The sequence below is a fragment of the Aquila chrysaetos genome, chromosome 5, assembly GCF_900496995.4.
Source record: "Aquila chrysaetos chrysaetos chromosome 5, bAquChr1.4, whole genome shotgun sequence".
NCBI classification, from domain to species: Eukaryota; Metazoa; Chordata; class Aves; order Accipitriformes; family Accipitridae; genus Aquila; species Aquila chrysaetos.
Window position 1 is genome coordinate 76,348,047 of NC_044008.1, and position 23,476 is coordinate 76,371,522.

Below are 23,476 nucleotides of genomic sequence, written 5' to 3' on the forward strand. Positions count from 1 at the left end.
CGGAATTTGCTCTCCCTAGCTGTCCCTTTCACTTCCCACTGACCTCTGTGGACAGATCATCTTTATTCTGGAACATGTCATTACAAGCAGATGGGAGGTGTATGTAATAAAATCAACTGTCTTTCAGCTCTGAGATATTGCCTGTGATTTACCTTCTGACATAAAAATAATGCTTTGCTGAGGTCGGATCCGATATGGATGTATGTATGGGATGGAAATATATGTAGGTCATCTTCCCTTGAGATTTAATAAGCAGTGAATTTGGTAAAGCAGCACAGGTGAATACAGATGGATACAGGTCTCATTTCCAATTGCAGAAAGAGTGTATTTTGAGCTGTTTCTGGTGCTGTGTGGTGTTTTGATATGGGCTTCTTTCTAGAAAGAACACTTCAAATGCTCTCCCAGGGAGGCAGTTGCCATAATTACTTTCCTCTGTTTTTGTTGCAGATATCAGGAAAAGATGCCCTAGAGAAGACAACACTGAAGTCACTTGGCCTGACTGGAGGCAGTGCCATCATCAGGTTGGGAGGAGCAAAGTTTGGACTCTTTATTTTTCCTTTCCACTCTGGTGGTGAATTTGTTTTGTTTCAAATACCAACAAAAAAAAAAAATTACGAAAAAAGTTCAAAAAGACAAACATTGCAGCACTCAGTAATTATTGCATTTGCCTGTTTATCTGAAACTGCTGCCCAGATGTGCTTCCCACAGCTGCAGATGCTGGCACTGACCAGTCATGTGCAGATTAAAGGGGCTTGTTTGTTTCTTTCTTTTTTTTCTTTTTCTTCCCCCCCCCCCCTTTTTTTTTTTTTTTTTCCCTGTGAATGAAACAGACAATTCAAAGTTAAAAGTCTCTCATGAGAGGACCATCATCTACCACTTCATTCTTCCCTGCTTTGGATTTCAGGCATTAAACTCCCAATCCCTGCAGTGCCTCCTGCTGACTGTTTGGGAGGGTGAGGTGGGGGACAATGACAGCCTTTCTGTGATCTTCTAGCCAGTTCTTTGCAGTATATACAGCAGGCAGGAGTGATTAGAAGCTGTGCTTTACAACTGACTGCTGTTTTTTTCCTGGAACGCAGTTTTCTTCCTGTGGAGCGGGTAGTTCCTGTTCTGTTTTTTTGCACAAACCCCTGACCCCCCACCTCTAACTTCAGAGCAACTGGAGCTTGTTCTTTGTGAGTGTCTGGAAGAAGCAGATCATTAAATTAGGGGTATATTTGAGTCTAGCTGTCTTCTTTGTGTCATGGTCACGTTGAGAATGGGGAGGGCAGTACTGTTAGGATAAATGATTTTGTTTTTATTCCTTTTGGTGTCTTCTTTAAGAGTTGTCATGAAGAAATGCAGTTCATCTGGTCGAGAGGAAGCTGTGGGTGCCACGGTGCAGTGTAATGAGCTGACAGTGAGGCCAGGCTCTATTGAAGGAGCAGTGGATGTGCCCCTACCTCAAGCAAACACATTCCCAAAGGACTTGGACCACAGGGATGTGGCCATGTCTTTGAACAGCTGCACAGACAAGCAAGACTTGGTTAGAGAATCTCATGCCAGCTTGGAGGAGCTGTGGCCTTCCTCAGAACCCGAGTCTACCCCTTTTGTCCCTTTTTTTGGAGATGGACAGCGTCTGGGGGACTCTTCTGTAGCTGCACCATCTCTTGGGTTAGATATGCCATCTTCAAAGCTGCCAACAACTTTTTCCAGCCCCGGAGGCCCTTCTAAGCCAAAGAAGTCTAAGAACAGCCAAGAACTGCAAAAGGAGCAAGAACAGGTAAGGGGAAATCTGTTTGCAATGAGGGCTTTTTTTTATCCTGCCTTGCCTGAGGCTGAGCTTCGACGAGGAAAAAGATGTTTCCACATTTAAGACTTTTTCCCCATAATATAGGGTGAGGTGCCTTGGTGACGTACAGCTCTGCCGAGAGTTCAGTAAGGAAATACTGCATTTTGGACAGTTTACCGTAGGAAATGTGAAGGGTGGGAATTTAAGAATTTCCTGTCCAGAGGCAAGCAAAGCTTTGAACCTTGAGGTATCCTTGATGAATGGTTCTAATGGAGGCAACACAACTGCTTTAAAAGCACAGTCTAGAAGAGCCTCAATCTCTGTGCCTCAAATTCCATGCAAATTTCATTAACAAATGCCCACTTTGTCACCTGAGCCCCGAGTACATGTCCTTCTCTTAAAAATTGCTGTCTGCTGTGTAGTTTTGCTAAAGATGAGCAGAGTTTGGTCAGACTTGTGTTTTATAATTCTTTGGAGGTGCTTACTGCTTGTTGTGACTGACTTATCTCCCAGATCACACAAGAGGTAAAAGCTTGGTAGAATTTTACATATGGAAAGGGATAACTTTTCTAGCTTGTTATAGGATTGTTCTAGGAGCAGAAGCGATCTTAATAGATTTGTTGCAACTTGATCCCATGACTTCCAAGATCTGAGAAGATGGTCAGAGTTTCTAATTCTTAGGTTGTAATGTGTGCTAAGATTTCTCATCTGAGCCTTCCTGTGGAACTCCATAGTGAAGCTATTGTAAAAGCAGTATCCCATGCTGGTAGTTGTTAACATCTGCTTCCTCAGAGTTCCTTCTGCCTGTGGTCACTCTGACTTATAGTTTAACTCTTTTGGTTACGTGTGTGGTAGAATATAAGGGTTATGGATCTAGGAAAGGAATTTTTCAGCTGCAGTTGCATCTTACTTGCCAAGAGTTTGATATTTGGGGGAAAAAAAAAAAAAAAGGTCTGGACCTTTTATCTTCCTTTCAGTCTAGTCCCATCCCCTCTGTGAGTCTTAATTTTCTTAGTATTGCAGATGAAGGAGAAACCTTCCATCCTTTTCCTTCTCTATTTCTGCTTGCATATAAATGTTTTCTGTGTTGCTCTAAAATATCCTGGTTCTTAAATAAAGTCTACCTCTCTCTAACCCTTTTCCCAGAAAGACAAATTGCACATCTATCATCATTGTTGGTGACTCTGAAGTAAAACTGTATTGGTTAAAAGTAAAAATGCTTTAGCCCGTGTAGAGATACCAGAACTGGTGGCTCAAGAGTGCTGTGATGCCATCCCAGGATGGCCTTTGAATGATGTTAAGTATGCTTTCTGTAGGGCAGCTGTATGGAATTGAATGCCTTCAGCAAGGTTGGATATGTCTGGCAAGTAGCATAAAATGAAGTACAGGAAGCATTAAAATTCATAACTTACTCCACATTATTGTGCATTGGGAGTTTCACATCCTGGATTCTCTGTGACTGGCTCTTTTCCTTGCACCTTCACTACACACATCATCACTAGGGCTGCCTTTAGTGTTTAGAGATCCCCTTCATTGTTTCCCACTCTAGTACCTCCTAGAGTTGGAGTTTTGTGTTTCTCTCTGGTTCTGATCCAGCCATGGGATTCAACAATGGAAAAAATAGAAAGAAGTAGAAAGAAAGGGTGCCTGATGAGGTTCAAAGGGAACTTGATCCAAGAGGAATTTAGCAAGACTATGTGTATGCTCTCATGTTGATGCAGAAATTCTACCTTGGTTGACTTCTTTGTGGTTGCAGTCCATTCTTGATGAGTTTCTGAATTGTTTAGGAGCAGAAGCCAGACCCTGGAAGGAGGACTCTGGAGCAGTTACAAAGGTAGCAGAAAGAGGCCTTGCCAACCCAGTGGTGAATATTTCAGTATATTAGAAACATGTTTGGGTCCATCTAATCGGTTTTATTTAACCTTTTGGAACAGACCCTGGGCATGGAGAACTAAACAGTAGGCTGGTGATTTGTCCAGTCTAATGTGTTTCTTGGTTCAATCACACTCTTGCCTATGAGGGATTTGGAAAGGAGGGGTTTCAGTTGTGTTTGAAAAGGAAGGAAGGAAGAAGTGCGAGGGTTTGTGGTGGTACTCTTCACCAGTCCTGTTGTCGGTGCTTTTCTGTATGCTGGCTGGAGAGACAGAACTAATTTTATCATTTTACTGGCTACAGCTTAATGTGAAGTTGTGCTGTTGGGTGCAGAGCTGAGCAGCGGTGGCCTAAGGACTCTCATGATCCCGCATCTTTCTCAGAATTGCAGTCCAGTTCAAACCACTCAGAGGCACTTCTGGAGCCAGCTTCCCTTCCAGTTTGAGAGCAGCTTTGGAAGCAGCTGCAGATTCTGTTGGGGGGGTTCTGCCCTTGTGTTAAACAGCATGTGATTTTGACGGCTGCTTTCAAGCCCTTTGATCTCTGGTGCTTTTGCTGCTGATTGATTACATTTTGTTCCCTCCTCCATTCCTGCCATCCTCTGCTTTCCTTGCTCTCAGCAGCAACAGCAGAGCAGGGCTAGCCGCATGGCATCTGCTTTTTGTCCCTTTTCAGTCCTGAGGAAAAAACCCAAAACAAAACAAATTATTTTTAAACATCAAAGGTCCATTTTTGTAAAAGAATCTTCCCATTAATGCTTTGCCTGTGTGTGGTTTTTGAAGCTGAAGAGAGAGGCTGGATAAAATCTGTGCCGGCGTCCCTTCGTTTCTTGGGCTAAAGATGGTTTACAGACAGCTGCATGCTGACTTTGATGTCAGAACATTAATTATTAGAAGGTAACTTTACACCAGATTCCCCATGAGATTAGAGCTCCCTGAGGTGGTGGGGAGGAGGTGGGTCTCCAGGGAGAGCTTGCTGCTGTGGAAAGCACAATAGCCACTACTTCACTTAAAATGAAATAAAACTTTTTCTCAGCTTACCTGCTTGCTTAGGTCCAGGGTGGTGACCATAGTGAGCTGCATTCTTCCTGACACCTGGCTTTATCGCATAGACTGCCTAGTAGACCCTGCTGTGAATAGATGGCTTCAGCCTACTGGTGAGAAGCGCCTATCATCTCAACTTCAGTAGAGGAAGTAGAGACTTTGAAGAATGAAGGTGACAAACCATAATGCAGCATCTTTGGCTCCTGAAAGATATTGCTGACAGAAATATGACAGCAAAATGCACAGCTTGCTTTCCTCTAGAGTTACGTAGCAGAAGGTAGAGACTGCTGTATGGTGGCCATTTATTATTGCAGGAGATAGTTACCTTTTGTCATGGTTGCAGAAAACACTAGATGTGCAGTGGACTGGGAAGTGAGTTGGTGTACCTGGTAGCCTCCTGGTAGTGGGAAGGTAGTTTTCGGATTCTGTCTGTGCTTTAGAATTGTTGGTGGCGCATTAAAATAAGGCTGTATTGAGAGTACTCGGAATTAGAGATGCCTAACTGGAATACCTAAGTGAGCAAATGGTAATGGATGAAGAAAGAGGAACAGGATGATGGCTGGACTCTGGGGAAAGAGAGAATTAGTAAAGCAACAGGAATGGATACCTCTTTCTCTCTGAAGAGCGTTTCTCTCGTCTGTAAGGAGGCAAGATGCATGGTTGATTCCATGGGGTGTTAAATATGTGGCAGAGGAGATATTATGATATTATTACGATGTGTCAGTCTTTGCATCCTCAGAGGCAAAATGATGATGTCTTTTGGTTGCTAAGCAGTGCTTAGTAGACACCTTGCGCTGCCCTTCTCTGATCAGACCCTGTCATGCAATTCTGGAACTGAGTTGCAGAAACTCTGAAAAACAAGCTCAAACCACCTGAATTATGTTTCACAAAACCTCACTCATTACAGATCTCTCCAGAGGTCTCACTCTGTTATTGGGGGTTAGCTGAAAATTTAACATTAGGGAATTCTTACTCTAATTGTGTATTTTTGCAGTCTTGTTAGACATGCACAGATATGGTTCTTCTTCTGTACAGAAAAGTATGTTTCTTCATGTTAAGTAGTAGCTAAGTAATTTGTCTTGGTTTGGAAGTTCAGATACTTAGTGTTGACTGGGGAAACAGATAAAATTGTAGACTTAGGAGCTAAAAGGTAGCTGTGTGTCTGTGCAGGGCCAGTACAGGTATGCTGCAGAGAATTAAATGAGGACATCTTGGCTGGGTGTAAGTTGGAGGTCAAGAACAGGACGTTTATGTCTGGGAAGTGGCAGATTTTGTATCACATCACATAGGTAGTTCTGGTAGGCTGGGGAATGGCTTTAGAGGGGAAGTTCCTGACTCTCTGTTTGCAGTACCTTGTTGGCAATGGAGACCCATTTGTTTGAAAGAAGATGTCTGGAAAGCGACACTTGAATGACAGTTCTAACATACAGTGGTCTGGAGCAGCGACCCCACAGCAAGGAAGAGGGTGAACGCTTAGGACTGGAATATACGTCTGCCTTCTGCTGTTTCGTGATTTCTGATGTCTTGGCTGAAGTCTTTAGCTACTGGCATCGTTTGGGCAGTGACTGACACTTTCCCTGTGGAATCCTGCTACTGTTAGGATTAGCTAAAGTGCTTGCTAGAGCCAATACTAAATGGTAAGTTTAGGATTTGCTGATGCAGACATTGGAATTCTCTCCATTGTATGCCAGCACCCTTCACAACGTGCCATAGGATATGCCTGCTCAGTCTTAGGGTTTTTTGATGTTTTTTGGAAGGAGAAGTCTATTTTCAGTATGTGTGTGTTTAGAATGAAATGAAACTTAAGCCTGTTTGTGGAGATTGAAGCATACCTCATTATTGGGGAGGCCTGATTAATTCTCCTTTGGCCTCTGACATCGATCTGACTTTACCAGACCAGCCGCAGGCAGCAGTTAGGACTGTTGTGCAACAGGCCCTTTCCCAGAGGGTGGCTCTGCACACTCAGGATCACTCCTGCAGCGCTGGGCATTCCTCCCCCCAGCCCCAGGAAAGCTACAATCAGGCTCCTTCACCCGCTAGTTAGAGCTGACCCTGCTCAACTTTCTAAAAGTAGCCAAGGGTCCCACCCACACAACCTCGCTCTTTTAATTTCTCAAATTACCCTTTAGTGCCCACAAGCAGAGTGAACATTGCCTTGTAATTTGTGTTGTTGCTTTTGACAATTGAGGGAGACTCCTTCTGCTCCCAAGGGGCCTGTGCCTGGGGGGAGGGAGAATGCATGGAACAGATGGAAGGAGGACATTTGGGCATTAATTAGGATTGGAAAGAGTATATGAGGGGAGAAGAAATGGGCATCAGGTTTGTTCATACAGCCTAGAGCTGTGTTAGGCTGGCAGCTGACTGTAAAGAAATGTTGCATTAACTATCAAAGTTTTTGTTCTCGTGGGGTTCTTCAGTCATGGACTGCTTCCCCCCTGCATCTCTTGTAGCCTGCAGTACGCTGTTCCATTTGTTTTCAAGCTTTGTGCATTTAAACATTTCTGTGATTTAAAACGTTTGAATTGTTCAAGAGCCAATAGGTGTAACTGCTTCTTGCGCATTTGACTGCGGTAGTGGTTTATAGTCACCTACTGGCACAGCTGCTGCTTTTGACATAAGGGAAAGTAGCCAGTATCTAAGCTTTTCTAAATTGGGAGGGATACATAATGTCACTCTCTCTTCGGACACAGGGAATGCTGTTTCTCTGATTATGTTGGGGGTGGGTGGGGGTGGGGTTTTGGTTTGGGTTTTTGGGGCATTGTGGGTTTTGGTGTTATTTTTTTAATAACTGCAGCCACAGTTACAGGCCAGGACACAATTGTGCTGAAAGGTTTGCCATCATGATATCCAACTCCCAGTTCTGGGCTCTGGAGGCAGGGGGAGCAGAGCGGCCAGGCTGCCTTTGTCCTGCTGAGCAGGTGAGAGGGGTGTCTTGGCTGTCTGAGGTCTGTGTGCTGCTTGAATGGCCTATCCTCAGTATATGGGGTGTAGGGAAAGTTGCCAATAAATGTATTAAGTACCTTTATGGCAGCTAATGCATACAGTGAACTGTTCCTCTCGCATCTGTCTGCTTTGCCTGCAATAAAGGCTGATTTCAGTGCTAAGTACTTTGTAAGTGCAAAACAAAAGGATTTTCACTAAGGGAGCTCTCTGCACACCAGAAGCCAGGTTAAAAATTTGAAATACATACAATGAAACCCTGCAGTGGCTCAGTTCAGAGAACTCAACAGGTCAAAAACTACCTTACCAAAACAAAGGATTGTTCTCTAGAGCAAGAAGAAATGGAGTGACCCCTGGTTGGGAACTAGTGCTGTTGGTTCTGTGGCAAGAGAACGTGAAGTGAAGAGAACGGAAGATACAATGCGAGCCAGGAGTGCGTGGCAGATGATAAACTTAAAAGGGCAGTTTATAGTCTGTAGTATGAAGAATAGCACCTGTGTAAGTTGTATATTACCTGTAGAATGGTAGGGAAGTGATTACACACCGAGAGAGGTTTGGAGTAGAGCAGAGAGAGGTAGGTTATGGTTTTGGGATAGGAGTAATTTCTGAGTACTTGTAACTAGCTAGAAATATGGTTCAGCTGCAAAATATCATTGTATTGTAAGTGAAGAGATTCCCCAGGCACTCTGTGGAAAGGAGTCATCTCTCCTTACGTTAGGTATCTGACTGCTGAGGTTATTACCCTGAGCTTCCTATACTGACAGTGGAGAGCAGCTAACTGCTAGGGTGTGACTCATCTGACAATATAGATTCCTGCTGCTCGTTGGGAGGAATTGTGCCTCAAGCTCTATCAGCTATAAAAAATGGCAACACTGACAACCTCTGTATTGTTAGTTTGATCTTAGTGACATGAATTCCACACTAATGAGTGTATTTCAGTTTGCAAATACTGTCCTTTTTTCAGGAACCTTATAGCATAAGTAAAGTAATGCATTCAAGACTAATCAAAACTTATTCTTATTCTGTAGCTTGTAGAACGAGAGCCACTTGTATGTCACCTAGACCTACTAGAACCACTTTCTGCTGGCCCAGAAGAGCTTCCTGATGAGTTTTTTGAAGTCACAGTGGATGATGTACGGAAACGTTTGGCACAGCTGCAGAGTGAGAGGCAAGTTCCCTTTCTGCTGGCAAGTGAGATTGCTCCATATCCTTTTGTTAAGCAGAGTGACACTATGCACCTATAGCTGGCTATGATCTCTGGGTAAAGGGTTGTAGATAAGTTACTGGGTGTGGAATTAATGAACTAATGATCAGCACTGGAAATCTCTACCCTTTATGCCATTTGAGTTCAAGGGCTATGTCCTGTTTCTGTGACAGAACCTATGCTTTTGTGTGAATCAATTGAGCATTTGTGCATGGGATAATGGTTTCATGTGGATGTTGAAAATTTCATCGTGAAGTGTCTGTGATGCCTGTGTGGTGATAAGTTTATCTGAGAACCTCAAGCTAATCAGGGATGGGCCCTCACTGAGAAAGGATTAAGAGAAAGATTCCTTCCCATGTTCTGCATTTCAGGGTTATTCAAAGCCACTTAACACCCCACCTCTTTTTCTTTCTTTCCTTCTCCCATCTTCTGAAAGAGAAGCCATTGCCTTTGTAATTAGATGTGCTCTTATTGCTAGAGGCCCAAAGTAGTGGTGAGTTCCTGCTACCTGTTTTGATCTGACTTCATGTTAGCTATTAGGAATTAAATGCATGGAATTTGTAACTTGTGATGGACAAATGTATGAGCACAGTGATCCAGCTTCGAAAGAATAAGTCTCACTAACTTCAGTAGTAGCTAGTAGCATTTTCAGCCAGTAAGAAACACCTTGTGTTTTAAGTAACAGAATTAACCTTTTATTAGATCTCATCAGAAAAGACCAACTTGGAGACATTGCCCAAATGGAAATAAAGCAAAATCAAACTTAGCCACAAATGAAGACATGAGAATGTTTGGAACACACGCAAAGAAGGGGAAGAAGTATAGGAAGTTGGACTAATAACTATGCATCTCGCTGTTCAAGTAGCTTGCTGTCAAATATTCATAATTTTACTGTACTGTTATTCCAGTTCTGAACTAAAAACTCAGATTAAGATAAACTAGACTCCCTATCACAACACCATTTTCCTGTCTATATGTTCCATAAAGAAATTAATTTCATGAAAGTATTTAGTTTCAAGTGGATCATAACACTCCTTTAAACATCACAAGCATTCTCCGAGACTGTGGGACAGCCTACTTTACGCTGTAACTATAAGCCTGAGTTGAACTTTTTACTTAGAGCTGATTTTTTTCCCCACAGGCCGCTGAAATCCACATGAATACACAGATTGGCCTCAAAATTGCTCTGTCACTTGTGGGTCTGGAGTATTTAGTGGTACAAATGTAGGGTCATTTGGTTGGGGGTTACTGGAATACAGCCCCCTTAGAAAAAAGACCTAATTTCCAAATTTGCTGAAGCTTGTAATCCCTTTTCCCCTCACAGCCAGGGATAAAAATAAAGGCAAGTTACACATGAAACTGATACCAGTTGGCTTCTGATTTCAGCTGGTGAATCTTAACAAAAAGTAGCTGCATACAATACAATATTTTAAATGCAATTAGAATTTAATTCTGACTTCATGAAGGGCTGAAAATTGGTGCAAATCAGCAATTGGTACACAAAGAAGGAATGGAGCGGGTTAGTTTCATGTTTGCTTTTCAGATTGTGAGTTGGCACTTTCAGAGCATCTTGGAATGTGGTGTACCAGCTGACAGTTCTGGGTACAATTGGTGAAGTAAGCCTGTAGTTATTTTGTTCAGCAGCTGTTCCTGAGATACCTCGATGATTCTTAAAAAGAGGTCCTTCAAACTGTATAGGTGTAAGAGATTAAGTTGCAAATAGTTGTGCAGAATTACATGATCAAATGTTTCACCAAAATCTCGCCTAGTAAATCAGTTATTCAGAATTAAGTGCGAACAAGGAAAAGGGACTAAAGCTGAACATGGGATCTGTTGGATCATTGGATCTAAGCTTATTTCTTTGCTTACAGGGAAATATATAGTTGTTTTCTTGAATTTATTGTTTCATCTTAAATACAGGCAGGTTTTGGTTTTTTTTTGTGCCCACTACTCCTTTTAAAACATCAGCCTACAATGCCAGTTCTTGAATGATCTGAAACTTCTCATTTTTGTTTTGTTTCCCTGTTGCTAATTACTACCCGTTAATTTCTTGTGCCAGCATTGTTTTTCAGCTTCAGTACCTCTTCTCCCTTCCTGGAGTAATCACGCAACTTTAGTGTCTGTTTTATTGGATTAGTAAGGCCATCTCTTCTTGAGTAGTCTAAGCAAACATTCCCCTGCTCTTCTTAATATCTTTTCTGGCATCTGCTGTAGTGAACTTACTTTTAAACATGTACAAGAAAAGTGATTTTATACAGTATTGTTGCTCATGCTCCATAGTTCCATACATGAGATTTTGGGGTTGGAACCACAGGAGGTGGGGAAAAAGCTGTGAGGGATACATGGAACAGTTGAGCAGTTCTCATCAGTCCTGCTTGGAACTTTCGCTTTCTTAATAAAATAAAAATACATCTTAAAATCACAGAAGTGAAAGCTTGTCTTCTTCCCATGTATCTAGGAAACGCCTGGAAGAAGCTCCACTGATGACAAAATCTTTGAGGGAGGCTCAGCTGAAGGAGAAGTTAGAGCGTTACCCAAAGGTAGCCTTTGTTCTTTTTCCAGTCCCTCTGGCTAGTCCAGACTTGGGGGTTGAGTAACTTTAGGAATGAGTTGTGATCAATAGGATCTTGGGCTACTTAGAAGAAGACTTTTCAAATTCCCATCCCTGTTAATTGTTTGCGGAACTTCTGTAACAGTTGTACCATGTAAAATCAGCTGTCCTGTAATGATGTGGTTGAGTGGCAGGCAATATAGCTCCTTTTATTTTGTTCCAGATGTTTCAAACCCCTTATGTTGTGCGCACATCAGTCTGTATGACTGAGCTTTCCTGACTGCCTCTTTTCTGTAGACTCTGACATTTTGATAGTATCTCATTACAAGTTAAATGATAAGATGTTACAGATTGGAGATATCTTACTCTGCAAGTACAATCCTAATGCAGTTTTTGTCTTTGGTGATTCATTGCAAAAAAATAAGAGATTGAGTTCCCAAGTTAAGTGCTTTCTGACCAATGGTGGAAATGGAATAGTATGAGTTACTTCAGATTTATTGCAGGAGGATTCCTGCTGCTATGGACACTTCAGAGTGCTGATACACTATCTGTACCTGTCCATGGGTGACTTTCTACTTTGTGCATCACCTAGCACAGGGAGCTCCTACTCTCTGAATAAGTGCTGCTGCATTGTACATCACGCTGTTTCTATAGATCAGCTCTCTTACAGCCTGTGAAAGCCAGGCAGCCCACGTTCTCCAAGGAGCTGCACAGTAATTGTTAGCCAGTATGCTCTTCTGCCCCTGTAGAGTAAATATCTCAAATATACCCATTTAACAAAACCCAAAACTTGCTTGCAAATTCTAAGCCAAGGACAGGTGTTACAGAACAGCCATAAGCAACTGACCTAATGTGCTTTGCCTCTAACTTAGGTGGTATTGAGAGTCCGTTTTCCAGACCGTCACGTTCTACAGGGGTTCTTCCGTCCTAGTGAAACTGGTAAGAGCAATCTCCGCTTCAGTCTGTGTAGCTGCAGCTAACCTCTCTCATCATTGATTAGTTGCATGACAAAAGAGAGGGGCTCTGGACAGATCTTTCTGCTGTCCAGTGAAGTAATACTGCTCTGAAAAAACAGCAGTAACTAGTTACACTGTCCTTATAGGGCCCCTGAACGGGATGAGAAAAGAGTCTGGGGTAATTAACTTAGTTAAGGGGAGTTTATTTTCAGGACTACTTGATGGAGACTGTCAGGCTACATGATGACAAAATACTTGTGCTCAAGAAACTGTCCCACTTGACATCCCATTGTTTGTGTCCAACTGGTATGTTACTGACATGAGTTTAGACACTTCCTCTATGTTAGCCCTTAAAAAGTTTTTGGGGAAAAACAACAACACTCCCTCCCCCAGTCCAAAATAAAACCAAAAAAACAGGAAGAAGAAAAAGCTTTACCTACTGTAATAAGAATAACAGGGGATGAACCTTTCTGCCTCTGTCAGTTGACAAAAGGTGGTCAGACCATACACCAAGTAGCCCTTACTATTGTTAATGGAGATCCTCTTATTCTCAGCTGGCAGTGATGGTTACCTACACAATTTTTTTTTATACTTTTGTATGGAACAAGAACTAATAACTAGTTACCAGAGTCTCACCTGGCTGGCCTCTGCAAATCTTGCGGCTGGTATTGGATTTCCTAGGAAGAACTTTACTGGCATCCTTAGATTTTGCTAAGGGACCAGCATGTCTTAAGTGGTTTTTTTTTGTTTGTTTGTTTTTCTCCAAGATATTTGTAACAGTGTAACAGTGTTCTTTTGAGGAAAAGGCAATCTACAGACCTTGTAGAGGGCAATTCTGCTGTTGCAGGTTTGCCTTTTTTCCCCGGCATCTGAAGAAACAAATGTAATTTGGTAAACCTTTCTCTCCTTTTTTCACAGTTGGCATTTTGAGAGACTTTGTCAGAAGCCACCTTGCAGATGCAGACTTGCCATTTTACTTGTGTGAGTGTGCTGTTGGTAATATTTGGCCTTACTTTACAAAGCCTGTTCCTAGCTGTGGTGCATATGCGATCTTGTGGTGCCATGAGGTATGACCTGGGGAGGAATTCCTTCCCTAAATACAGCCTCAGAGTTCATAGAACCTGCTCACTTAGCCACATTATGCTTCCACCTAATAAGAAGCCTATGTGGGCAGTGTGAATGTGTCACTCCTTTAAAGAGCAGTAATCCCTCCCATACCTGCTATATTTATTGTTTTGGTTGCTGGGTGGTCCTGTTTTGTAACTTGTTTTTTAACTTCAGTTATTGCACCTCCCAGAACCATCTTGAACGATGAAAGTTTGACACTCTTTGAGGTAAGGACTCACATGTGTGCTCTGTGATTCTTTCTGACTTGCTGCTCCCCTTCACCCTGCCATATGCTTTAGTTACTTTTAAAAGAAGCCATATAATGTTGTGATCCCTGTAGGCTTCTGCTTAGCCAAGACTAATGGAACCAGGTGTTTTGGAGCACAAGCTCTTCACCAGAAGAGGTCCACCTCGTGCAACAATATGCACTGGCATATCGTGGCAGGGTTGGGGGGGGGTTTGCATTGTTTCATACATACACTCAGTGCCTTATGGAGTCTGAACTGTATTTAACCTTGAAATGTTATTATAAGAGCTGAGCTAATGTGAGTTTGCTCTATCTGTAGTTGGTTTAGTATAGTAGGAGATGTGAGACTGGAGAGGTAACTGTTTTCAATTTCTACAGCAGGAGCTAGAGGCCATATTAGACAAAAATCTGACCTTTTTGATAATCACTGTGTGAGAATTTATTTTAAGCCAGCTTGTACGTTTAGGAATATGTACTCTCGATGTGTAACTTTTCTCAAAGGCTGAAATTTAGCTTTTTCAAATCCAGATTCCTGGAGGTTTTTTGCAAATGTCAGATAAGGTGGTCTTGAAGTCTCTGGTCAGAAACTCTTGGCTGTGTAAATCATACACGTGTTAAGAGACTGGTTGGGTGATTTTGCCAGTGACTTTGCCCCAGACTCATGGTGTTTAAAATGGGCTGTCATTCAGAACTTCATGGACATTTGTAGAGTGATGCTCTGAAGATCACTTGCAGGGTAAAGGGTCAAGCAGACTGCAGTGAGAGTTTTTGCTTGATCCCCCTGAGGGAGCAGAAGGGGTGGGGCAGGGAAAGGGATAGAGAAAGGGACTTTTCAGGCAGCATGGTGAATTAGGTAGGGATTAGCATGCCTCTGAAGTTGTTTGTAATGGAGCTTTCCAAATTCCACAACTTCCTGACCAGGCCATGTGGAAGAGATACACATGCAGCTGCTTTTAGACTATTGAATGTTCAGGGAAGCAAGGTGTGGATCTCTGTGTTCGCAGTGGGAAGTCTCTTCCCTTGCTAACACCCTGTTAAGAATTCTTCGCTGAAATTTGAAGTTTTGGGAGTGGTTTTATTGACGATGGAGTTCCTTGTATTGTCACTATGCAGTTGACAGGTTTAGCTTCCTAGTGAGTCTTGAGCTTCTCGGGGATCACAGCCCTGTTTGGTTCTGTGGTTCGAGAATTGCTATGCAGTAGCTCTTGGCCTCCACCCAGCTTTACAGCCTGAGGACCGCTCTGTTTTTATCAGCCTTCCTACTCTCTACTTGACCATGGCCTCTGTTCAAATGTACAGCGTGCATGGCTGTGCTTCTCCCACTGACAGGAATGGTACAGTGTATGTGTTGGTAAGACATAATGTCATCATGGGTGGGGAGAACAACGATTTTTCTTTTCAAAGCCATTTTGTGTATTTTAATTAATAATGAAAACAGCAGTGGAAAGCGCTTTGTGTTTTTGAGCCAGGACATTTTGCCATTCAGGCATGAAGGCAGTTCTCCCAGCTTCCTCTGACTTGTGCCATCTCACCCACATCTGCCACCCAAAACACTTGTCTCAAGGCACACATGGTAACCATGATGGGAAATGCAAAGGACAAATCTTGTCTTCAGATTTCTGAGAAATCCCACGAAGGGGAAACTGGCTATGGTTGCATTGCTAATGATATATTTGGAAAACATTCAGAGGAACAGCAGATAATAAAAAATGTTCTGCACTTGTTAGTTCTGAGGCAAAGGAAGCAGCTGTAGAGCTGTGACTAGTACAGACTGGTCTGACATGACACAAGCACACTACTCTCAGCCTCTCTCTGTCTCTTTTTTCTTTTTTTTTTTTTTTCTTTCTTTTTTTTGGTCCTAAGCTGTCATGTCTGAGCACATCCCTCTAGAGTTCCTTTACATACATTTTCTAACATGCTTTTTGGAAAGCTTTTTTTAATCATTCCAAAGCATGGTCTCTCTGCAGCTCTCACCAACAGAGCTCTCCTGCATAAAATAGGTGGTTTTCTGTCTTTTTCTAAGATTTGGCTGGGATGTGTTGCCTGACTTCCTGTCTCAGCCTTCAGACTTGTGTCCCTACAAAATATACTGCTTTCTTTTCAGTGTCTCTGTGGGAAGTGATACTCTTCCCCCACTCCGTATGCCATGTTTTCCCCTAGAATCTCATGGGCTTCAAGTTTTGGCACTATTTATTTTTTCTTTAAGATGGGCTTTTTGTTTGTTTAAGTATATCCTTGGTGCTGAAGACTCACAATCTGCCTCTGTAATGAACCTTTTACTATTCTCAGTTCATTTTCTATTGGATGTTTTGTTGCTTCTTTGAATTCAAGATAGTTTTCTGATGCTGCTTTCTTCCATTGTTTTCAGTCACTGTTGGAAAATACCCTGTCTGCTTATGTGCCTGTCCTTACCACCTTGAAATCTCCTGTGACCGTTCTTTTCCGCTTTTTTGGTTAGCCTCTAAATCCTTTGCATACCATACTCATTCCACACAGAGAAGGAGGTTTCTCTGCCTTTTCAGTAAATTGAATGCAGCACCCTCTTTACTGACCTGTATCTGCCTCCTATTCATCCAGCCTCTGATGCCGTCTCTGGTCTCCGTTGTTAGCTTTGGTCTGTCTTCTAAATAAAGTTCAAAATCCTCTGCTTACCTATATTTACTCCTTGCCCACTTCCCCCTCTCCCGCAACACTGTTCTTTTTTGTTTTTTTTTTTTTCTTTTCTCTTTTTCAGCATACATCTAATGTTTCTCTGGATGTCTTCCGAAACATAACTTGTTCAGTGAAACACCACAGAAATAATTACGTCTCCCTGTCTTTGAATCACAAACTTTATGGCAGGAATTTTGTTTAATTTGCTGTGTAAAAGCCTTTGTTCCGTACCTGGCACCATTACTTCTGCTTGTTACATGTGTGGCAATTTCCTAGTTTCCTAGTTGTGACATTTACTGTGGAATTCATTCCTCGCGGCAGCTCTGTGAAACATAAAAACTGTGTTAAATTAGTGCTCTGTAAAGACTTCGAGGTGCCTTACAGCCCAGTCTTTTAGACTTCTTTAGAAATCACAGCTTGGTGAAGAACCTGGTCAATTTTAGTGTCAAGCATCTTCAATTTGTAGTGGCTTTCCCGAGATTGAACTGCTTGTTGTGTCACATGGCAAAGGTGCAAAGCCTTGACGTTAGTACAAAACTGTGACTGTTCATAGAATCATATCACAGAATCATAGAATAGTTTGGGTTGGAAGGGACCTTGAAGATCACCTAGTTCCAACCCCCCCTGCCATGGGCAGGGACACCTTCCACTAGACCAGGTTGCTCAAAGCCCCATCCAACCTGGCCTTGAACACTTCCAGGATGGGGCGTCCACAACTTCTCTGGGCAACCTGTTCCAGTGCCTCACCACCCTCACAGTGAAGAACTTCTTCCATACATCTCATCTAAATCTACCCTCTTTCAGTTTAAAGCCCTTGTCCTATCACTACATGCCCTCGTAAAAAGTCCCTCTCCAGCTTTCTTGTAGGCCCCCTTTAGGTACTGGAAGGCTGCCATAAGGTCTCCTGGAGCCTTCTCTTCTCCAGGCTGAACAACCCCAACTCTCTTAGCCTGTCTTCAGGTGACAGAAGTTCAAGATAATGGTGCTTGAAAGCTGAAAATTCTCCTGCAAATTGACTGTTTCAAGGGGTGATTTTTCTCATTTCTCACTTCCTCTGCGTCAACACAAAAGAATAACAACATCCAATTAAGATAAAAGGTGGCAAATCCAAAGTTGATTTAAGAAATTTTTTTCATGCACCATGTAATCACAGTGTAGTCTAATTAGACTGTAATTAGAAAGTGGTTGTGTTGAGAATTTGGGCATAATTATAAGAAAAATGGATTTTTAAAACATAATCTAGGTATACAGAATCATTACAATTATTTGCAAAATGTGGAAAGCAAGTAAAATCTCATGCTTAAAATATTTTTTACGGATTGTAGCATGACATTATGAAGAGATTATTATCACGTTAGTTAACAGTCGTATGACTTGGCATTTTCTTCTTAACCGGCTGGCTCTGTGTAGGTAAATGTAGTGATGCATGTGTGAGGAAAAATAATTTGAACTTCATATGCATCTCAGTGAGCTCTTGGGCTGATTGTTACTACTCTGGAGCAAAGTCTTAAGGTGATGAAATCATCAACTCATTACTGAATAGTAGTCAAAACCAAAACAACCTCCTTCCCAAAACCCAGAATACTCAGAACGAAATAGATAATAAAGAACATCACTGTGTCATTGTATGAAACCAGGATTTGCTTGCGTTTTGAATAATGCGTGCAGATCTCGTCTCTCATCTTAAAAAGGAGCTGGTAAAGGTGCAGAGAAGGGGAATAAGGATCATCAGAGGCTGGAATGGCTCCTGCATAAAGAATGACTAAGTAGGCTAGGACTTGTCAGTCTGCAAAAGATGTGACTGGCAGAGAAATAACATATCAAGGAGAAGCTGAAAGGGATTGATTTCTTACTCTGTCCAGTACAAGAGTGAGTGCCATCAAGTGAGGAGAGCAGGAGCTAGAATGGGTGGAAGGAGGTAGTTGTTCATACCACAGAAAACTGAAGTGTGGAATTCCTTGTCACAGGGTGCTACATAGTAAAAGTATATACTGGTTGAAGAGAAAGTTGGACGCTCTACTGAGAGTCTCAATATATAGAAACCATCTCAGGAAGCTTCTGAACTGAAAATTATTGCTAGCTAATAGTGTTAGGGGAAAGTATCCCATGTAAGTGAAGAGCAAGCATAGTCTTCTCTGTGCATCTGTGTTTTTTGTTCACTATTAGAGACTGGATACTGGCTGGACTGAATAGACTTTTGGTCTGCATACAGTTGTTCTTGCATCCTTTTGTATTGCTGGAGGTGGACTGACCAGGCTACCTTGGCAACTTACCTGACCCGACAGCAATCCCTATATTGACTCAACTACCCTGTAGATTGAATGATAATGGACTAATACACATGAAACAATACACAAAATTTAATGTATAGCAGAGGATTTAAACTGGTATATATGACTTGTTTCTTTGAATATCCTGGGATGATTAAGCCTTTGTAACTTTACTGCCTGTTAGGTGTTTAAGGTTTGGGTTTTTTTCAGCTTTATGATTTCATTAACAGAACTTTTTTGTATATAATTCTCCAATTTTAAGAAAAAGAAAATACAGAATGTATGAGCCTTAGAGTTCTGGAGAAAACAGCTGATAATATCAGTGGAATTTGTTAGATTTTTCCCTTGCTATTTGACATCCTGTGTACCATTTCATGTCTGTGAAAAAAGATGCAAAGTATAAGCAACTTGTTCATGAGATGGTGTGTTCTTCTGTACTATGCAAGTGATGATGTGACACATATAGGTAATGGAAAATAAGTATGTGAAACAATAAGGGCACTGCAAAGTCCTTCTAACCAGGTGTCCTGCAGAAGCTTTTTTTTTTTTTTGCATACTAATTTTATTATCTCTCGAGATGTTTCTGCTGAAAACCTAAGGTGGATGTTTGTCATTTTAAAGGAACTTTATCTGAGTAATTTAGGCAGTGGATGCATAGCTGCTGGTCACAGCTGAGTCAGTTGAAGAGACTGCTGCCCCAGTTATTCTCACAGCTGTCACCTGGACTACTATCTATTTCATTCTACATGAGTTGGATAAATATAAACAGTTTAAATAACAGACATTTGCAGGCTCAGATCTCTTGACTGAGGTGGATTAGAGTCTCATAACATGCAAATCCAAGTGATTGTTAGTATTTTGCAATGGGTGGTAGTGGTGGGCTGAAGGAAGTAACCTTTTCAGGGGTATGGTTTTAGCTGGAAGGGAACGTGTGTCTGCAACATCATGAAAGTAAAGGTTTTGCTCACATACGTCGCTCACACGCTACAAGAGTTTGCTGATGCAGTTATGCCAATGGACCCAAGCAAACTTTCTCTGCAGGCGACCTTGCTAAAGTTCATGGTGAGTTTAAAGAACTCACTTTTGAGTTTTGTATTTTTTCTCCTGCAGTTCAGTATATAAACTTTGCAAAGTTTATACTTGTAGTGTACCTTGTCCCCATAGCCCATGTGGTACAGAAACCTCAGATGGTTGGAAATGTGTATGCAGTTGTAGGTATTTAACTTTCTAGATTTTTTCACCATGCACATTCAGTGTGACATTTCAAAATGCTATTGTTTTCAAAAGGTTATCCCCAGAATTAGGAAAGCCCATCCAGTTCGTTACAGCTGACTTGCAAAAATGAGTTGATGGTGAAAGGAGCAGGCCAGAGCATTTTTGTAATCAAGTTTTTTTTCTTTAAAAAAAAAAATTTTTTTTAATCAAATTATTCAGGGAGGCTTTAGCCTTGACTGCAGGGCCCTAGGGCATTGGAAATGAGTGCATGATTTGACTCAAATGCTTGAGGCTAGCAACACTACTCTAATGAGGTAAGCACAGTAGAGGTTTAGCAATAAGGGAAGTCGTTTTGCTAGATTGGCAAGAAACAGCAGGGGAATTGATTTGTTTGAGGAGCAAAGAAATACCTGTATGTTCAGGGTGAGGTGTGAGAAGGGAGAAGGCTGTAAGGGGCTGAGGCAACTTGGAAGGATAAAATGGGGTGAAGAGAGGGAGCAGAAAGAAAAGTGTGCCTGGACGGGGTGGGGTTCCACTGTCTCTTTAGAGTTTTAGATTTTGGGGCAATGGCTTCTGTGCTGCCAGGAATGTGTGCTGAGGGAAGGGCACATAAATATGTGCATTAAAGCCCTGAAGTTGTTTGATGCAGCTGGGTGTAAAATGGCCATTATGTAAAATGGGTTTACAGATTGAAAGAGCTGTATTTCATGCCAGTGGCCATGTAGCCTGTGTCCCTTGCCTGAGGCCCTTCAGCCCTTTCAGGTCATGGTCTGTTATGACAGGAATGATTCTGTGTGTTTATAAACATTTTATTTGGATGAAGCATCAAACAGGAAAAAAAACAGTTCCTGCCGAGAACTTGTCATACCATTCTGGTTACCCGTACTGGTTGTCAGAGACCACAGTGCTCTAACTTACTAGGATGGTGCCTCATCCCAGTTTAGGTCAGCTGATTCTGGGTGAAGCTTTGCTCCGCATTACCGGTGTAAATCCTTTTTCATCTTTAACTTTCCCTTGAGTCAGTGAAGGCCCCATGCTGTAATGTCTTCTGCTTGGATAGGCTTTCCCTTCTGCTGCAGATCTGAGTGCTTGGCAGGGGCTGAAGGGGGCTTTCTTCTCTGGGAAGAAATGGGTGAGGAAGTTGCTCTGGCTTTCGTGTCCCTGGCAACTGTGTTATTGTTGGATGCCCTTTTTATAGGCGGCTGTTACTAATTGGGCTGCTTTGCCTGAGCCTCAGTGCTCTCGGTAAAAATGACACTGGCCCAGACTAGGAGCAAGAGAGGTGATATTTCTGGTATTGGGCCAGGTGGGGCAGCACTGGGGACAGGACTTGCTCACTGCTTTTCACTTGCTCTCTAGTATTGCCTTCCAAACTATGAAATCTTCAGTCTGGGAAGAAGTTTGTGCGGGTCGGTATCAACACTCTCTGCAGGGCTGAGGGCTGCAGAGCAGGCTGCAGTGCCTGGTCCTGCACTGGATGGGGTTAGGCTCTGTATGGGTGGGTTAGGTGAAGGCTTTGCCCCTTTCAGACATCATGTGGTGTGTAGAAGGGAAACCTTTTGTACTTTAGTCAGAGCTCTCCTTCTGTTTCCATTATCTGGAAGGAAAGAGATGGAAAGACTGAGCTGCTCTGTAAAGATAGAAGGCATGAGGTTAAGGTATTTTGTAAAATGTGTGGCTTTCAGGCTGGGGGAAGAGGAGCTTTTATGCTCAGGTGACCTTACAGCACCCAGCATCTCCGTAGTGTGAGAGCTTGTTCTGGAATAATGCTGTGTTTTGATACATAGGATGCAAATGTGAATGAAGTGCTGTGGAGTGTATGGTTCTTCCAGACATCGTAGGGAAAAGAAAGCACAGGTAAAGTAATGGAACAGCTTATTTCTCAAGCTTTTTTGAGGTATTGTTTTTTGGAGGATGTGTGAAAGGTTGAGGAGGGAGGTTGTCTTTATCAGTAGTACAGCTCTTTAAGTTTGTCTGGTTTTAGCATGTAACTGCCAAAATTCACAGCTTTTGCTCCAGGTGCTGTGTGTCAGTAGTGTTAGCAATAGCCTCCTGGAATGCTTTGCACCTGATGTGATTCCCTTGCAAAGATGCCTGCACATAACCTGACATTTGATTTTAATGGGACATTTCTTAGATGACTAGAAACCTATGTTTCTATTCAAAACAGGTCTTCCAAAACAGGTACTACTGTGTTGTATCTAGCTATTCTGGATTTCTTCAACATTTAACTTCCATGTTGTCAGGCTGTTCACTCTTTCATACGCGTCTTACCTGAGCAGAAGATAACACACCAAAATAGAGGTAGACCGTAGGTGCTTTGTAGAATACTGCTGGAGTGTATATTCATTATTCAGGAATGAAGTGACTTTCAGAGGAAGCAAAGGCAATTGTAAGGAAGTTTGCACTGAAATCTAAGTATCTCAGTGATAACTGTGAGCTGTAATTGAAATCGTATAAGCCTTAGAATCCTAACTTTCAAACATGAGATTTTGTCTAATTACTCTGTTCCATATATGCTTTTCCATTTTTTTAATGTAGTTTATTCTCCTTTTGCTCTCAAGAACTTCTTAGATTCTTGTTCCCTAAGTATGGTGCTTAAACTCTTGAGAAACAGAAAATGAGAAATAGTTAAGAAAACCAAAGAGTAAAGGAATAGAGGTTGGCTTATGGCTTCTGCACAGTCCATTCTTGGTTTTCTAGGTTGCCTTGTGTCTTCTCAAAATATATGATGCTGTCATGTCTAAATGTAAGTGGACTGTTATTATTACTTTTAAGCAGGACTGTGGCAGAGAAGCATCCAATTATTTATTCCCTTCAGTTTAGTCATAGGCTATTTAATTGCCTTCTGTTTTCTCCTCTTCTTTGAGAAATGCCTTGGTACATAGGGAATTCTAGCAGCATCCTCCAAGGATATGGGAATTCTCTTGATGAACTTCAAATGGATTTTCTAGAAACTTATGGTCTTTGCTGAGACTGTTGGAGGCAGAGCCTGCTTGAGCCCCAGCACAAAGTGTTCTGGACATTGACCACTGCCAGCCTAGATGTTTTAGGAACTTCTTGTCATGGAGACTGCATGATTTCTGATGGTATCACAAGCCCACCCTCTGCTAGGGTAGAGGGTAGAGTTGCTTCTTCTGTGATATGACTGGGAGCTGGTTGTTTGGGATTGCTTGTCCAATGTCAGACACGAATCACAGACTTGCACCTAGCTTTCCCAGGTCTTGAGTTAGCAGTAGTAGGCTATCCTCTGCTCTATAGACTGACTGCCTTGGTGCTGTCTGTAAGAAGAAAGTGCATGGTGTCTGAGACAGTAAAGTGAGCATATTTGAGCATTCAAATATTTATAAATGACTGAAGTTTGTGCTGAAGCCAATAACAGGAGTCCCTGCAGATGGTGGAGTACCATATTATCAACACTTCCGCTCTCTTTCCACCCTCTCACTCCATTCAACCTGATAAGATTGGAACCACATTCTAAATCTGATCGCTTACAATGAAGGGAGAACCTTTACGCTGCAAGCAAAACCAGGAAAAAAGACAAATATTGTCAACTTGTTTGCCAAGATACTTGGGCTGAAAGAACTGTCTGAAGTGAATTCTCCTAAAATATGTGTGTATTTACAGTATAGTGAGCACACAGATTGG

At 42.1% G+C, this 23,476-nt stretch overlaps 1 protein-coding gene across 8 annotated transcripts in view; it reads left to right on the forward strand.

Annotated features, from left to right (window-relative positions):
• Positions 1 to 23,476, forward strand: part of ASPSCR1 (ASPSCR1 tether for SLC2A4, UBX domain containing) — a 50,255-nt gene that overhangs the window by 14,315 nt on the left and 12,464 nt on the right. For all 8 annotated transcript variants that reach the window (XR_005932347.1, XR_005932348.1, XM_041123345.1 and 5 more), the window contains 7 exons: positions 448 to 521; positions 1,324 to 1,762; positions 8,655 to 8,794; positions 11,289 to 11,370; positions 12,254 to 12,320; positions 13,256 to 13,318; positions 13,619 to 13,671. Coding sequence is in view for 6 of the 8 variants with exons in the window: in XM_041123345.1 (XP_040979279.1) it covers positions 448 to 521; positions 1,324 to 1,762; positions 8,655 to 8,794; positions 11,289 to 11,370; positions 12,254 to 12,320; positions 13,256 to 13,318; positions 13,619 to 13,671 (918 nt within the window). In the remaining 2 variants the exon portion in view is untranslated. The remainder of the gene's footprint in view (positions 1 to 447; positions 522 to 1,323; positions 1,763 to 8,654; positions 8,795 to 11,288; positions 11,371 to 12,253; positions 12,321 to 13,255; positions 13,319 to 13,618; positions 13,672 to 23,476) is intronic.